Genomic DNA, 17,967 nt, shown 5'->3' on the forward strand with positions numbered 1-17,967 from the left:
ATGTCCTGGGCTGAAGGCAGCGCTAAACCTCTGAGCCACCCAGGCTGTCTGGCAAACATGTTTGTTGAATGAATGAATGAATGCTCAGCATATTGAAATGTTAAATGTTTATATCTCAAGCCCATTTGAAGACTAAAGTTAACATCAGTTCATACAAATAACAGCTAACACTAACTGAATATTAATGTTCAGTGTTCTACTGTTTTGATTTAATTAACCCTTATAATAGTCCTATGAGACAAGTATCATCACCATCATCATCCCTATTGTTGAGGAAATGGAGGCATAAAAGTTTAAAGTTATTTGTCCAAGATCACAAGGTCTTACATGCTATAAGACACGTAAATTCATTTAGCGATTTTCTGGGGAGGAATCAATTTTTGCATTACTAAAAACTATAGGCCTTTGTAACATCAATATAATGATGATAATGCTAGAAAACTATTTGTTGTTCCAAAACATATTACAGGGGATCCCTGGGTGGCTCATGGTTTGGCGCCTGCCTTTGGCCCGGGGAGTGATCCTAGGGTCCCAGGATTGAGTCCCGCATTGGGCTCCCTGCATGGAGCCTGCTTCTCCCTCTGCCTCTCTCTCTCTCTCTCTATCATGAATAAATAAATAAATAATCTTTTTAAAAAATTTATTTATTCATGAGAGACAGAGAGAGAGAGAGAGAGAGAGGCAGAGACACAGGCAGAGGGAGAAGCAGGCTCCATGCAGGGAGCCTGACATGGGCCTCAATCCTGGGTCTCCAGGATCATGCCCTGAGTTGAAGGCGGCAGTAAACTGCTGAGCCATCCAGGCTGCCCTAAATAAATAATCTTAAAAAAAAAAACAACAAACGTATTACAAAATCAGAACTTTTTGGATAATGAGCTTAACCAAGATATTAGTATTATTAGAATTTATTAGTTGCTGTAACCTGAACATATATAACTCATTACTCAGCAAATAATTTCTGAAACACGGTATCTTGATAATGGATGAGTTTAAAAGAAATGAAATATGGAATACTACAAATATCATGCATCACTGAAAAATGGTATATTAACATCTCTTCATATACCATTAAATGTTCTTAAAGTCATTTTGAGATATCCCTAAGAAAATAATAGACCTCAACAAAATCAGTACCTACCCCTAAAATCAATGTTTAGCATACTTACCTACGATTGCTATAATATGTAAATCCTACAAAGGGTAACTGATTGCCAACAAAAGCTTTAGGTATGGGAAACGTTTCTTCATCTCCTTTATCTTCTTCCAAGTCATCAAAATTACTTGTATCAATGTCACTACTTAAATCAGGTACAACTGGTGCTACAGCTAAAAATGGAAACAAAATTAATAGTTCACTTCAAATTTAATAGGAAAATTAAGGGAAACAAAGATTCCATACCAACACTAAATTTCTTACATATAAGTAAGTTGCAAACCACAAATTTCATATGGGTTGAATCCTATTTTAGTTGGTTTTATCAGGATTATCAACTGATATTGATAATTATAATTCTATGAAACAATTACCTTCAAAATCACCTCTAAGTATCACGTATACATCAAGTTTAATTTGGATATTAAAAGTATTAAGGTTTGTTTTGGAATATGTCAAATATGCACAAGCGGTTAGGACTACAGAAAAGACTTTTCAGAAACCATAGCATACTAAACTGTATTCAAAGTTGATTGATTTAAAATATAATATTTTGTTTGTTAATCTGCTATATAGCAAACTAGAAATCAAGGTTACTTTTTTGTAGCTATGGAGAGAACATTTTGGTACTGAAATTTTCCATCATTCTCTTTTCTTAATGACCAAGAGAACTGCCTGACTAGACAGTTTTAGCTTCCTAATAATACTAACTGCCTAATTTGTAAAATGAGTGGTGTGGCAGGGGGGAGGTTTGTCTCTCCTTGTGAAATAAATAAATCAATTGTGATCTTGGCATAAATTTTACTTTTATTTTTTTTTTTTATTTTTTTTTTTTTAAATTTTTTTTTTTTTTAATTTTTTATTTATTTATGATAGTCACAGAGAGAGAGAGAGAGAGGCAGAGACACAGGCAGAGGGAGAAGCAGGCTCCATGCACCGGGAGCCCGACGTGGGATTCGATCCCGGGTCTCCAGGATCGCGCCCTGGGCCAAAGGCAGGCGCCAAACCGCTGCGCCACCCAGGGATCCCTAAATTTTACTTTTAAACAGTGCTTCTCAATTTTAAAACAATTTTGCCTCCCTGGGGGGACATCTGACAATGACTGAATACATTTTCAGCTGTCATATCTGGGGGATGTGTGCTAGTGGCACCTAGTGGGTAAAGACCAGGGAGACAACTAATCATCCAAGAAAGTTCAGGACAAGCCACACAAAAAAGATTTATCTGGTTTAGTGTTCAGGCTAAAAAACATTCTTTAAAATTATCTTATAAGATCGATTTTAAAAGAAAGCAAAGCAAGTCTGATGAATTTTTTGCTGTTTAAGATTAATCTAGTTTTTTTAATAGATTACACACCATTTCAGAGGAGTTTTAAAATGATACAAACTCTGTCTAAATTCTGAGATACAAGTAGGGGAAATCCTAGGAGAATTATAAAAGTAATACTTCTATATTTACAGTAAGACATATAGGTTTTACGGGATACCATATAATCACATCAGAACTAATAAATAAGGATAAAAATAGCTTTACAGAATTACGACTGATATACAGACTAGTCCATTTATAAAAATTTACCTTTCCATAAGTAACTGGTAATATAGGAATCATGTTCCATAAAAAAGAATCCAGCTGATGTCATAAAAAATGGCAGACAGCTCTAAGAAGCCACTCTTTCACTGAAGTAACCATTATGCTGGCAAAAACTATCAAAAATAACCTTTTCAGAACTCTGAGATCTAAGAAAAACCTTAAAATAAGCAGGGGAATATACTTTTTGAAGATTTTATTTATTCATGAGAGACACAGAAAGAGAGAGGCAGAGACATAGGCAGAGGGAGAAGCAGGCTCCATGTAGGGAGCTCAATGTGGGACTCAATCCTAGTACTCCAGGATCATGCCCTGAGCCGAGGGCAGACATGCTTAACCACTGAGCCACCCAGGCATCCCAAACGGGAATATTTAATGAAAAAAGAAGCTAGTAAATTTTGGCATTTTGGGAATTGTCACTGGCTGACCAATGACATAATAATGGAAAACAGACATTAGTGATCACACATGACAAGGAATACAGACTTTGTAAAAATAATTTGAAAAAGTCACTAAACAAATGGATGTGTAGATTCATATGTTTCATCAGATTGGTTAGTTTGGAGCTATTATTTCTTTAAATATTCTTTCTGCCTCTTACTCTACTTTCCTGGGACTTTCATAATGTGTATGCTGGATGCTTTATGATGTCCCAAGAGTTCACTTTTTCAGGTTGTTTTCTTTCTTTTCCTCCACTTGATAATACTGGTGGTCTTATTTAAGTTCACTCATTTCTCTGCCTGCTCAGATCTGCTATTGAACCCTTCTAGTACATTTGTAGTTTCAGCTATTGTACTTTTCAGTGCCAGAATTTCTATTTTGTTCATTGTTCTCTTTATTGATACATTGTATTTTTTTAAGATGTACTCTGGCTTCCTTTAGTTCTTTGTCCATAGTTTCCTTTAGCTCTTTGAGCACATTTATGTCTCTTTATTTAAAGTCTGTTTAATAAATCTAATATCTGGATTTCCTCAGTGGTGTTTTCTGACATTTCCTTTGTTTTCAGTGAATAGTCCATACTTTTTCTGTCTCTTTATATGCTTTGTAATTTTTTTTGGAAATGTAATTCTGGAAATCAGATTTCCCCCTTCCCAGGTTTACTAGTATTGCTTGTTGTGGGCTTCAGTCATCCAAGAAGCACAATGAACTCCAAGTAAGAAAAATTCAGGTCCACACTATGACACATTATAATGAACTTTGAAAAGACAAAGAATCTTGAGAGCAATAGAAAAGTGACTTGTCATATACAAGGAATTCTTGATAAGATTAAGAATCCATTTCTTTCTTTCTTTTTTAGGTAGGATATGCACCCAGTGTGGAGTCCAACACAGGACATGAACTCATGACCCTGAGATCAAGACCTGTACTGAGATCAAGTTAGATGCTTAACTGACGAGCAACCCAGGCTCCCTTTAAGTGCATTTCTAAGGAGAAACTTTGAAGGCCAGAAGGCAATGGAACAACATATTTAAAGTGCTGAAACAATGGTTCACCAAGAATTCTATATCTAGCAAAATTATTTTTCAAAAATGAAGGACAAATTAAGAGATTCCCAGGTAAAGGAAAGACTAGAGACTGTTGCTAATAAACCTGTCCTACAAGAACTGTTAGTTTTAAGGTTGAAATGACAGAACACCAGACACTAACTTAAAGCTTTGTGAAGAAATAAAGGTAACTACACACATAAATATATGAGCCAGCATTATGTATTTTTGTTTTATAAATCCACTTTTTCCCCTATATGACTTAAAAGAAATATGCATAAAATTATAATTTGTTAATGAGCACAGAATATATAAGGATGTAATCTGTAATGATAACAAAGGAAGAAAATGGATCAGTATAGAAGCAGTTTTTGTATGCTTTTGACATAAATTGTATTAATTCAACCTAGATTGTTATCAGTTTAGGATGTTAAATGTAGTCCCCAGGATAGTCACTGTAAGAAAATGACTAAATAATATATAGAAAGAAACTGGAGAGGGAATCAAAACAGTATGCTATAAAACAATCCACTCAACACAAAAGAAGGTAATAATGCAGGAATTGTGGACAGAAAGACAACATATAGAAAACAGAACAATGGCAGAAGTGTTTATATTTAGTGCTCATTTTAAATTTAAATGAATTAAAGTCACTTATTAAAAAAGTAAAAACAGGAAGAACAGATTAATAAAACTAATTACATGGAGTATACAGAGATTCACTTTAGATCTACAGACAAATAGGCTAAAAGAATGAAAGATATTCCTTAGAAAAAAGAGCTGGGATCTATACTAATATCAGACAAAACGGACTTTAAGTAAAATGTTTTTTTTTTTAAAGTTAAATGGTTAAAAGAGACAACACAATACAAGAGATATGGATGATACTACTGATAAAAAGAGTCAACTCATCAAGTTGAAACAATTATAAACATATATGCATTTACAACACAGCCCCAATATATATGTAATAAAAATGACACAAGTGGACAAACAGTTCTAAAACAATGGAGTTTTCAATAACCCATTTTCAATAAATGAACAGAACAAACAAAAGATGGAATAAGAAAATGCAGGATGTGAACAATATCCTAAACCAACTAGATATAATAGACATATAAAACTCACTCCACCACCAACAGCAGAATACACATTGTACATGAGACATTCTCCAGGACAAACTATATGTTAGGCCAAAAAACAACTTAATAAATTTAAAGATACTGAAATCAAACTACATATCTTCTCCAGCCATGATGGAATGAAACAAGATTTCAACAATAGAAGGAAAATAGGAAGTTTCACAGATACCTGGAAAAAAACACAGTCTTTGGTTTCAAATTTTTACTTAAATTCCAGTATTTTTTTAAAGTTCTTTAAAAAAAAATTTTATTTGTTTATTCATGAGAGAGAAAGAGACAGAGACACAGGCAGAGGGAGAAGCAGGTTCCATTCAGGGAGCCCGATGTGGGACTCAATCCCAAGACCCGGGGATCACAACCTGAGCTGAAGGCAGATTCTCAAACACTGAGCCACCCAGGCATCCCTCAGGTGTAAGGTTCTATTTGTTAACCTTGGCACTGGACACATGGGAATATGATTTAAGAGACTGTTCAGGTTAAAATAATCTGCATAAACATATATATATATATATATATTTCTAAAATGTTAGTTTTATGCTGTTATTTAACATATAATGTAGTATTAGTTGCAGAAGGAGAATTTAATGATTCATCACTTACACATAACACCCAATGCTCATCACAATAAGTGCCCATCACCCATTTAATTTCTGACCTACCCACCCTCCTCCCCTCCAGCAACTGTCAATTTGTTCTCCATAGTTAACAGTCTGTTTCTTGGTTTATCTCTTTTTTCTTCTATTTGTTTTGTTTCTTAAATTCCACATGAGTGAAATCACACAGTATCTGTCTTTCTCTGACTTATTTAGCTTAGCATTATACTCTCTAGCTCCATCCATGTCATTGCAAATGGCAAGATTTCATTCCTTGTTACGGCTAAGTAATATTTCATTGCATATATATACCACATCTTCCTTTATCCATTCACCAGTTGATGGACATTTCAGCAGTTTCCATAATTTGGCTAGCATTGATAATGTTGCTACCAACATCAGGGTGTATGTATCCCTTCAATTCACTATTTTTGTATCCTTTGGTAAATACCTACTAGAGCAACTGCTGAATCATAGGACAGTTCTATTTTTAACTTTTTGAGGAAACTCCATACTGTTTTCCAGAGTGGCTGTACCAGCTTGCGTTCCCACCAACAACGTAAGAGGGTTTCCCTTTTTCCACACCCTTGCCAACATCTGCTGTTTCCTGTGTTGTTAATTTTAGCCATTCTGATAGGTGTCAGGTGGTGTCATTATAGTTTTGATTTGTATTTCCCTGATGATGAGTGATATTGAGCATCTTTTCATGTGTTTGTTAGCCATCCAGATGTCTTCTTTGGAAAAATGCCTATTCATGTCTTCTGTCCATTTCTTAGCCGGATTATTTATTTTTAGGGTGTTAAGTTTGATAAGTTCTTTATGGATTTTGGATACTAACACTTTATCAGATATGTCATTTGCAAACATCTTCTCCCATTCTGAAGGTTGCCTTTTAGTTTTGTTGACTGTATCATTCACTGTGCAGAAGGTTTTATCTTGAAGTCCCAATAGTGCATTTTTGGTTTTGTTTCCCTTGCCTCTGGAGATGTATCTAGTAAAAAGTTGCTACAGCCAATGTCAAAAAGGTGAAAACAACATACTCAAAAAAACCAATGAATCAAAGAAGAGATCACAAGGGAGATTAGAGAAAAATACTTTGAGACAAATGAAAGCAACAACCAAAACTTACAGGATCCAGCAAAAGTAATACTCAGAAAAATTTTAGTTGTAAATAAATGCCTGCCTAAAAAAAGAGAGAGAAATCTCAAATCAATAACCCAGCAGACACCCTAAGGAACTAAAAAAAGAAGAGCAAACTAAGCCCAGAGCTATAGTAAGGAAAGAAACAGTAGAGATTAGAGTGCAGATAAAATATAGAATTGAAAAGTAACAGTAAAAAAAAAAAAGAAAAGAAAAGAAAAGTAACAGTGAAATTAACAAAACCAATAGTTCTTTTAAAAGATCAACAAAATTGATAAATCTTTTACTAGACTAAGGGGAAAAAAGAGAGGATACAAATAAACCAGAAATGAAAGTGAGGATATAACTACTGACCTTTTACAAATAAAAATAATAAAAGAGGGATCCCTGGGTGGCGCAGCGGTTTAGCGCCTGCCTTTGGCCCAGGGCCTGATCCTGGAGACCCAGGATTGAATCCCACGTCGGGCTCCCAGTGCATGGAGCCTGCTTCTCCCTCTGCCTGTGTCTCTGCCTCTCTCTCTCTCTCTCTCTCTCTCTCTCTGTGACTATCATAAATAAATAAATATAAAAAAATAATAATAATAAAAGAAAAAAGTACAGGGGCATCTGGGTAGCTCAGTCAGTTGATGGAGATGGATGGTAGTGATGGTTGCACAACAATGTGAAGATGCTTAATGCCACTGAGCTATACAGTTAAAAATGGTTAAAATGGTAAATTTTATGTTATATATACTTTGCCACAAAAGAAGATAATTTTTCTTAATGTTTTTAACACATGAACCTACCACAATACTGAGAAAGTCTAAACTTCTATGTCCCTGAAACTTGTGAGACCTCAAATTCTTTATCTATGAAGCCTACACTGATAATCCCTCCCATGAGAATGTACAACTCTAAAAGGGAGGATACTAGACTTAATTAATGCAAAGAACCTGGAATACCATATATGTGCTTACAATTAATTTTGTTTGTTTTTAAATGAATGGAAAACTTATCACATGAGCTGGCAGTTACTCCTATTATCATCTTGTGTCTTTTCCCACCAGCTATAGTGGATTAGGTAATCACAATATCTTATCTCAGATGAGATCATGAATGGCACAGTGTTTTGCAAATTACATTATTATATTTAACATAGTATTGTTAATAATATATTTGTTATATGTAATAAAAGTTACCATTTTATTTTCTCCAAAATTTAACTGCGAAGAATGTTGATTCCCTACATTTCCACTTTGTATTAATATTGGTTGGTTTTACTTAAAGGGCACATGGTATTCCAGAAGATCTAAAGCTTTTGAGTCAGGAAGATCTGAATCCTGACACTGTCATCTGCAAGTAGGGTGACCTGTAGCAGGTTAGTTAGGTCTTTTCATTTCTTCCATCTTCTTTCTTTAATCTCATTCCTGCCATTTCTTTCAATTCTATCTCAAATGAGGGAAAAAGTAATTTTACAATCTTAATTCTCTGTGTCTCTAAATTGAGAGTGAATAAGATCAGGAAGTGCATGGAAATTCTGCCACAAATCAAGCTATTTTGTACCCTGCCCCCACACCACCAAGGAACAGATGGTAAATATTAACTGCCATTGTAACTTAGAGACATGTAAGTGGTAAAGCTACTAAAAGAATCGCTATTTGGAAAAGGTAAGCAATTCTGCCAAATAAAATTAGAGAAGTTAAAAAAATTAAGAATTGTAACTGTTACTTAATTTTTAAAAGCTTAGCAGGTCAGAGAGGTCAATTCACAATAAAAGTATTCTTGGTATTTTAGGGGTGGGAAGTGAAGAAAGGGTAGGAAGAGGGAACGGGAAGAAGAAAACAGTAAGTTCTACAGACTTCAATTTTTTCTTTTCTTCTTTTTTTAACAATAACCACAAGATAAGAGCTACTGGGATTAGGAAAAAATATCAAAATATTTATAACTATGTTAAATCTAAGTACAGTACAGCAAAGTCATAGATAATACAGATTTTTAAGAGATACAGAAATATCAATAATACTAATAAAATTATCTAACTATAAAGATTCTCTAAATATAAAGTCTGTTTGATTTAAATCAATGAAGTAATTCACTTTACCTGTTTTTAAGTTACTATAAAGTTATATTAAGGAGGTATAACAATATCATAAAATGCCACTGATTTAGACTCCCCAATTCCACTGGACTATAAGCTCCACAGGTAAAGAACTTTCATTGGTTTGATCACTGATATTTTCCTAGTGCCTGAAATAGAACAGTGCTCAGCATATAAGCAGGTGTTCAGTATTTGTTGACCAGGTTACCTGCTCTACTTATTGATATCAGGTTTTCAATACACCAAAGGAAATGCGTCCTCCCTACTTTTAGAGCAATTTACTCCATGGTTATTCTTTAGAGTTATTTATACATTGTTTCACTTTAAGAAAGAATTTAAACCAATACAGAAGATACTTTGCATTTTCTTCAGTCATCTTTTAAATTTTCTAAAGATTATAATCATATTTTTACGTTTTTAGCTTTCTTCAACTTCTAAGAGCACAGCTTGAAAAAAACCCCAGTTTTTCAATGCAACCATTCATCATCTCACTCTACTCATCTCTGTCTTTGCAAGTTTCTCATTGAGTGTGAAAACAATCATGTCACATTTATTTATAGGGAGGAGGAAGTTCTCTTTTTTCCAGTATATAACTTAATAAAGTATCTCCAGGTCAAACTGCTCCTGTAGTTTTTCCAGATAGCAGGTCACTCAATGTCATTCTTTGTGATTGTATAATTTCTTAATTTCCCCAAGAATTTATTTCCTCTTTTCCCTTCTCAATTATATAGCTTGTATACAGTATATGTGCCTACCTGAAGGCAGTTTAACTGTTCCTTTAAAAATATTTGATAACTAGGATACTTCCCTAATATTGGCAAAACTATGATCTGTTTCTTCAAAATTAACAAGATTCTTTTCCCCTGAATTTTCCCACAGTCTCAACTTAGTCCTTAAAACAAATACTAAAAAAAATTAAAAACAAAGAAAACAAATACTACATACTTAATTTATAACGATTTCTAAAACCACACAGCTGAGTTCATTTCTACCATTAAGGTTTACTACTGTTGCTACAGCAGAAAGTTAGGAACTGGTATACATTATCCTTTCTGTGAAAACAGAAAAAAATTCCTAAGATTTCAACAGGAGAAAGATGAATTCTTGGCCTTCCAAATCCACAAAGGTGTTGGGCACATTTGGTACCATTGTAATTTTGATTCAGCTATGTTAAGCAAAGTTTTCTATGAATCATCTTATTAACTTTTTTTGAAATAGGGAAATGTTCTAAATTGACTGAAAATAACTTCTTATACACTACATATTTTCATTTCTGAATTGCAAGCTGCAAGTCTGATGGAATCAAGTATACTGTAATTTCCTATATTTTCATACAAATTAAATTATTTATCAATAATAGAACCTTATATTTTATATTTTAAGTTTAGTATAAACAAGATAATAACTTGTCTTTCACAGGAAATATATTTTAATTACCATATATTTTAATTACCCTTTATTTATTGACTTTCCTCATAATGATATTAAAATCTAAGACAAAAGGCAATTCAACAAAGATCAACTATCAAATTATGACTGCTGAGCCCAATTCTCTCTCATGTATATTGTATTTCACCTTGGTATCTCAAATAAGATATCAGAGAAAAAGCAGTACAATTTTCCCAACATTATCAAACATTCTCTCTTTAGAGTAGAATAATATCCATAACCACATCTGTGTATTTTAATTTTCATCAAATATACACATATAGTAGCAAGGCAGTTTCAACAAACCATATTTACCACAACTACTTTCAAATATCTACTATAATGTGCAAGAAAAAGAACTTACTGTCTCGGAGTGTCTCCCAAGCCCACTGATCATTTTTGAAGAAGAGATGTCGTTTGATTTCTTCTACACCATTTCGCCCTAATCTCACCTCTCTAAATAGAGAGGGAAAGAAAAACGTTATTAATCATTTTAGATATTATAATATGTCCGGATATATTTGTGGGAATAATCCTAAATCACTGCCTAATAATAAAAATAGTTCTATGTCACTTTGATATTATATTGGTTGTCACTATAATTTTCAGCTTAAATAAAAAATAAGTTGAAGACAGAATACTGAAGAATTTAAAAATATATATATGAAAAACAGACTTGATTTTGATTTTCCTGTTGACAACAAAAATCCTGATAGATCACTCACTTTGCCTCATGAGCATAATGAATAAAACACAGTGAATTTTCTTGACAGCTCTTAAATACTGTGATAGTTACACATTTTTTGCAACCAATGACTTTATTTCACACCAACAGCTAATAAAAACTCAGAAAGACATCTTAAATTTAAAATTTCCATTTTATACACTACTATAAATATTACTGATCTATCAAAAACCAATGACAACTAATTCTTGACATTACTACAAAACTGAGAGTTTTAATGGAACAAATTACTGATTCCTGGCCACTTAGGTGAGCAGGGAGATAAATGTTTAAAAATCTGCTTTTAGTGGATTTAGAAAGGGGAACTTAGCAACTTCTGTTTTCTACTAGAGTGCTTATAAACTTAGAGTGGTTATAAAAGAATATCCTGAATTCCAAAGTTTTTCATGAGTTAAAAGAGAAATTGCTTTTGATAAAATGTGACACTTTCTGAAGAAGCTTTTATTGACTTTCCCAGACTGGATCAAGGAACCTATCTATGGTCCTCTGGCAGACAGTACTTAACTCAGAGTACTTATCTCTGTACAGTAAACATCTCATTCACTTGTCTATTTCCGTCAAAGAGCTATGAGGTAGTGGAGAACAGTGACTGTATATCTTTTTCATTTCTATATCCCTAGCACCTAACACACAGCATAGCATTTATATTTAGAGTACATATATCGAAATGTAAAAATTTCAAAGACTACATTTCAGTCTCCAAAGGACATATGAAGGGCACTAAATTTAAATTAATTGAGTGAATCTGAAATTGAAACAGATCTAAAAGTATGAGGCCTCTCTAATATTTAAATTAACAATATACAAACATAAATATTAAACATAATCTTACATCATTTGGTTCATATTTAAATTTAAGAAGTAAACCATAAGGGTACATATATTTTTGTTTCTAAAACACATACATGAGTATACATTTATAAAAATGCTTACTGAATCTGAAAGACATCATACCAATGACCATCTCTAGAGGGAAGGAGGTAGAAAATACATATGTCTTTATAGCATTGCACTAGTAACTTAATTTCATCAAATATATAATCATATATAATTAAATCTTTTTTCCAGTTCTATTGAGGATAAAATCTTAAGATACACAAAGTGTATAAAGTGATACTGTGACATATGTACACACTGTGAAAAGATTCTCCCACTGAGTTAATTAACGTAACACATCTATCACACCTCACCTATTTACCTTTCTTTTTGGTAAGAACATTTAAATTCTACTCTTAGCAAATTTCAATTATACAATACTGAATTATCTTTAATTGCATAGATTAGAAGATACATCATTTTTCCATCACTAGGACAAAAATGCTTCCAATTAAATTAATACATGCCATTGACTGTAAGATGCACTCTAATTTTCAGAGATGCTACATCTTAAAAAAAAACCCTCAGACTCAAGAAAATATAATTTTTATTTTTAACCAAGTTAAATATTCGACAATTAAATTTTTAAAAACCATCTGATCTGGCCATTACCCCATTTTCTTAGGTAAGGCAAGTGATTTGAGATCCAGAAAGCCATCCAGATATCACAAAATATTAGACTTCACTATCATCACTGATTTGAGGAATGGCAATATTTTTATTCCGAAAGTTCAAATACAGGAGCTTAGATATAGTCCTCAAATATTGAGCAGCAAAATGAGAATTTCCTTAGAATAAAGTTCAATGTTAAGATTATTTACCTGTCAGTAAGGAAGGCACAAATAAGATTTTTTGCTTCTTTTGATATATCATTATCATCAGGGAAAGTAAGTGAATTTTTATGGTTCATAATCTTACTGTAAGTTCCTACCAGAGAATCTGCATAAAAAGGTGTATCACCTGGAAAATTGATAGGGAAAACAAAAGCAAATAAAGTACATTAAAAAAATCAGTTTCAAAGGAAAAGAGTCAATGTTATATGTGTAAAGATTACTACATATGCGTTAAAGACATATGCTTAATATATAAAAAAGAAGTAATACATCACAAAATTGCTTTAAGCTTCTAAACAGCTTTTAAAAACACACAAAGCAGGTTTGGATCAGTTTGTTTTCTACAAACAAAACTAGTATTGCTTACTGTAATAAATATTTTATTAGAAAAAGCCAAATGGGATGAACAACTATGTTAGAGATACACAAAACTCCCCTTTACTCACCTACAAGCATTTCATATAAAAATACCCCAACTGACCACCAGTCACATTCTCGTCCATAATAGCCATCACCACCTTGAGATTTTAATACTTCAGGGGAAATGTAATCAGGTGTTCCAACTGCTGTATCACATCGTACCATACCTTCCTAAAAAAGAGTAGCGGGTGAACTTTTGAATTAGGATACAAATATAAATTCTGAATTACTTAAAAGGTCTTTCCTAATAAAACCTGTAGGACTCTAAATCTTTGGACTATAAAATATATCAAAACCTTGTGCAAACTTGACAAAAATGAACATATAGTCTAATCACATATATACATTATATACACAGTATATTTGAAATATGTGTGTGTACTTGTGTGTATGGATGCATCAGTGATTTTTACTTTGTAATATTACTCACTAGAAAGACACAGTGTCATCCAGTTGTACCAATATGACATCATAATTGCAGAGAACAAGTATATAAGCCAATGCAAACAGATTGAGGGACTGATAGGATGAATCATTCGGTAATAATATATAAATGCTGATTTAATTATTGTCTTTTTATTTTTATTAAAATAGCCATTCAATTTAACCATGCTTGAAACTTAAACAAGAATTAACTGTATAAATATAAAATGGGGAAGTAGGTGCAATGGAAAAGGATATAATGGTACTAAGCACACTGAATATCTATTTAATATGCATTTTAACTCACTCCAAAAATATCCCCAAAACTAAATGCAAAAACTATGCATAGCTGTTACTTATTTAAGCTGGCATTAACACAACAGAATCATAATTAAATGTTCACACAAAAGTTCTCATGTAGTGTTTTCTTCTACTCAATAATTTTCTTTTAAAAATAATAAATACAACTTTTTGGCTATTGTTGTGTGGTAAGTTTCCAAGAATATAAACTGTTTCAACTTAAGCAAGTAGCATACTTGCCACTTCAGCCATAGATAACAGTTATTTATTTTGTAAATAATGAGGACCGATGGTATGTTTTAAGATTAACTCCCAAAATAAGCAGTAAGATCTTTTACATGTTAACAGAAGGCTAACTAAAACACTAAAAAATACACATATCTCTGAAATGTAATTTTATGAAAGTCTAATTTTAACACTAGTCTTTCATTTCTAGTCGCTAGTAGTACTATATATTACAGAGTTGTTATAAAGGATTTAACAAAGCTGGAAATTAATACCTACCTTTAAGTAGAGAGGAAAACATAAATCACTTACAAGTTACTAATAAAACATTGAAACCATGGCATCTATTTCAACAAGTAACAGATCACATCAATTCTATACAAGTCCAGTTATGGTTAGTACATTCTTACAGCATTTTCTAAAAAGCATCTTTCTTGAATTAACAAAATTATTTAACCTTATTCATCTTCATACAAGTACCAAAATCTGCTAACTTCAAATGTCCAGATTTATCCAGCAGCATGTTATCAGGCTTCACATCTCTGGAGGGGGGGAAAAAAGTAGAGTGTTTCTAAAACCAGTCAGACACTGATAAAAATTCTATGAGGCAGTTATTTTAGGCCCTATATCCTCACTCACTGTAGATAAAGCCATTTTTTATTCATATGTGCTCTATCCATATCTGTAAATTGTAGTTCAGCAGGGAAACTCCTTTATATATTAGTGCCTCAGAAAAAGACATTTAATATCTCTTTTTCTTTTCTTTTTTTTAAATTTTTATTTATTTATGATAGTCACACAGAGAGAGAGAGAGAGAGAGAGAGAGAGAGAGGCAGAGACATAGGCAGAGGAAGAAGCAGGCTCCATGCACTGGGAGCCCGATGTGGGATTGGATCCCGGGTCTCCAGGATCGCGCCCTGGGCCAAAGGCAGGTGCCAAACCGCTGCGCCACCCAGGGATCCCTCTCTTTTTCTTTTAAATAGAGTTTAATCCTTCCAAGGGGGAAAGCAAACCATTTAAGAGAGGATAACTATAAAAAATGTAATACTCAGACATAAAAAGTAATTGAAACACACTTTTCAACTTAAGTACATAAATAACCCCAAAACAGGGTTCTAAATCACTTTCATTTTTGTATCCCAAGCACTTAGCACAGCAACTGCATGGGATTCAAGTGGTATTGGCAAAACAGATGAAACTGTTGTCCTAACAAATAAATATGATCTATTCACTAACTAAAAGCAAACTGATCTGTATATTAAAAAAATTTTGCATACAAAAACTAATCAAAAGCAAATTAGTTTATTAAAAAATGAACATACTTCAGAAAACCAACTTACAATTTTTATTTTTCAGAACACCAAATTAAAGCTATGTAATCGGATTAAGAGACATTAAAGAATACATTTATATCAACATTAAACTGAAATAATAAAACTATGAATTTCAAAGTTCTAAATTCTAAAATACCACTTATGTCACATGAAGAAGAATAGGTGGATTTTGAGTAGGATACCAATCAAATAAAGCTTAAGTACTTTTCAGCTTCCCCCTTCAATAAATGAAAACATTTAAAACATTTTTATCTTTACCTATGAATGAAACCCATGGAATGGATTGCATCCAACGCAAGTACTACTTCTGCAGTATAGAATCGTGCCCATTTTTCAGGCACATCATAGTTGCTCATTAAATTTACAAGATCTCCACCAGGCATGTATTCCATCACCATGTAGAGATAACGATCATCTTGGAATGCATAAAAAAGCTATACAAAGACACATAAGAAATCATTAACATTAAGCAACATTGCTTCATTTAAAAAATGACAAAAATACTAACATAAGATTTTATTAAATTAATGAAATTGCAGTAAATACAGTACTCTTAAAACACACAAACATAAATACTACAAAGGCCTTTGCATATACAAAGGAACGATGGTTATTTCCAAGGAGTTAGATGGAACTTTTTTCTCTATGTGTTGCTATACTAATTCAATTTTTACAGTGAGAATTTTTTTAAATTACAATAGTTTCAATAAAGAATATACAAATCTCCTAAGCAAAGAAATATCATGATTCTGATTCAATGTGCTTTTGTGAGGTCTACTGTTAAATTTTATCAATACCACAATTCTCAAGAAGTCTGAAAAACTGGACTATAGGCTCAGCTGTCCAATAGCCATGTGACTGGGTAATTTATTTAACCTCCCTAAATCCCGATCACTAAAATCCCTTCCAGAAAAATGTAAGGGACTATACCTTGTTTGACTTTTATACCTGCTGCTAAGTCAAAGTCTGGACGTAGTAGTGCCAGTTTGCAAATGCTTAAAAATGTCAAATTGAGGAATTTTAAGAGTCCCCCTTAAAATTTCTTGCAGAGCTGGTTTGGTGGTCACATATTCTTTCTATATTGGAGGATGTGGAGAAAGGGGAACCCTCCTGCACTGTTGGTGGGAATGTGAACTGGTGCAGCCACTCTGGAAAACTGTGTGGAGGCTCCTCAAAGAGTTAAAAATAGATCTGCCCTACGACCCAGCAATTGCACTACTGGGGATTTACCCCAAAGATACAGATGCAATGAAACGCCAGGACACCCGCACCCCGATGTTTATAGCAGCAATGTCCACAATAGCCAAACTGTGGAAGGAGCCTCAGTGTCCATCGAAAGATGAATGGATAAGGAAGATTTGGTTTATGTATACAATGGGATATTACTCAGCCATTAGAAACGAAGAATACCCACCATTTGCTTCGAAGTGGATGGAACTGGAGGGTATTATGCTGAGTGAAACAAGTCAATTGGAGAAGGACAAACATATGGTCTCATTCATTTGGGGAATACAAAAATGGTGAAAGGAAATAAAGGGGAAAGGAGAAAAAATGAGTGGGAAATATCAGAAAGGGAGACAGAACATGAGAAACTGCTAACTCTGGGAAACGAACTAGGGGTGGTGGAAGGGGAGGTGGGCGGGGGGTGGGGGTGACTGGGTGACAGGCACTGAGGTGGGCACTTGATGGGATGAGCACTGGGTGTTATTCTATATGTTGGCAAATTGAACACCAATAAAAAATAAATTTATATAAAAAAGTCAAATCGATAGAAACATAAATTAATCTATAAATTGAAGATACACCCATAAGGATTAACTGCCTTTTAGAATTAAAAAGATTAGTGAATGTAGAAAGCACCTGGTACAACAGATGCTCAGTAACAGCAGTCAACAGGAGGAGGAGCAATAACAACTAGCAGGCAGGGAGAGCACAACAGCTAGAGTCAAGCAGGAAGAGTGAAATCTACTGATAGGAAACTGGCAAGAATAACAGGCATAAATGTATTTATTATATGACCAGGGCTGAAGTAAAAAAAAAAAAAAAAAAGAGCAAATTTACAAAAGAACATTTCAAGTAAACATGAAATCAGAATCAAGCTAAAATAAAATAAGGCCCTAGAGAAAATGATACCTTATTTATGCAGACATTTGTCTTAAAAACTTTTTGTTTGATTTTCTAAGTAGTGTTTAATGATTTTAGTT

General features: G+C 33.3%; 1 protein-coding gene across 7 annotated transcripts in view; it reads right to left on the bottom strand.

Moving 5' to 3' along the window:
• Positions 1-17,967, bottom strand: part of ROCK1 (Rho associated coiled-coil containing protein kinase 1) — a 143,094-nt gene that overhangs the window by 61,681 nt on the left and 63,446 nt on the right. For all 7 annotated transcript variants that reach the window (XR_011996740.1, XR_011996741.1, XM_026006549.2 and 4 more), the window contains 6 exons: positions 16,022-16,197; positions 14,887-14,971; positions 13,508-13,652; positions 13,050-13,188; positions 10,972-11,063; positions 1,167-1,326 (listed from right to left, as the gene is read on the bottom strand). Coding sequence is in view for 5 of the 7 variants with exons in the window: in XM_026006549.2 (XP_025862334.1) it covers positions 1,167-1,326; positions 10,972-11,063; positions 13,050-13,188; positions 13,508-13,652; positions 14,887-14,971; positions 16,022-16,197 (797 nt within the window). In the remaining 2 variants the exon portion in view is untranslated. The remainder of the gene's footprint in view (positions 1-1,166; positions 1,327-10,971; positions 11,064-13,049; positions 13,189-13,507; positions 13,653-14,886; positions 14,972-16,021; positions 16,198-17,967) is intronic.

Source organism: Vulpes vulpes, chromosome 13 (assembly GCF_048418805.1).
Source record: "Vulpes vulpes isolate BD-2025 chromosome 13, VulVul3, whole genome shotgun sequence".
Classification (NCBI taxonomy): domain Eukaryota; kingdom Metazoa; phylum Chordata; class Mammalia; order Carnivora; family Canidae; genus Vulpes; species Vulpes vulpes.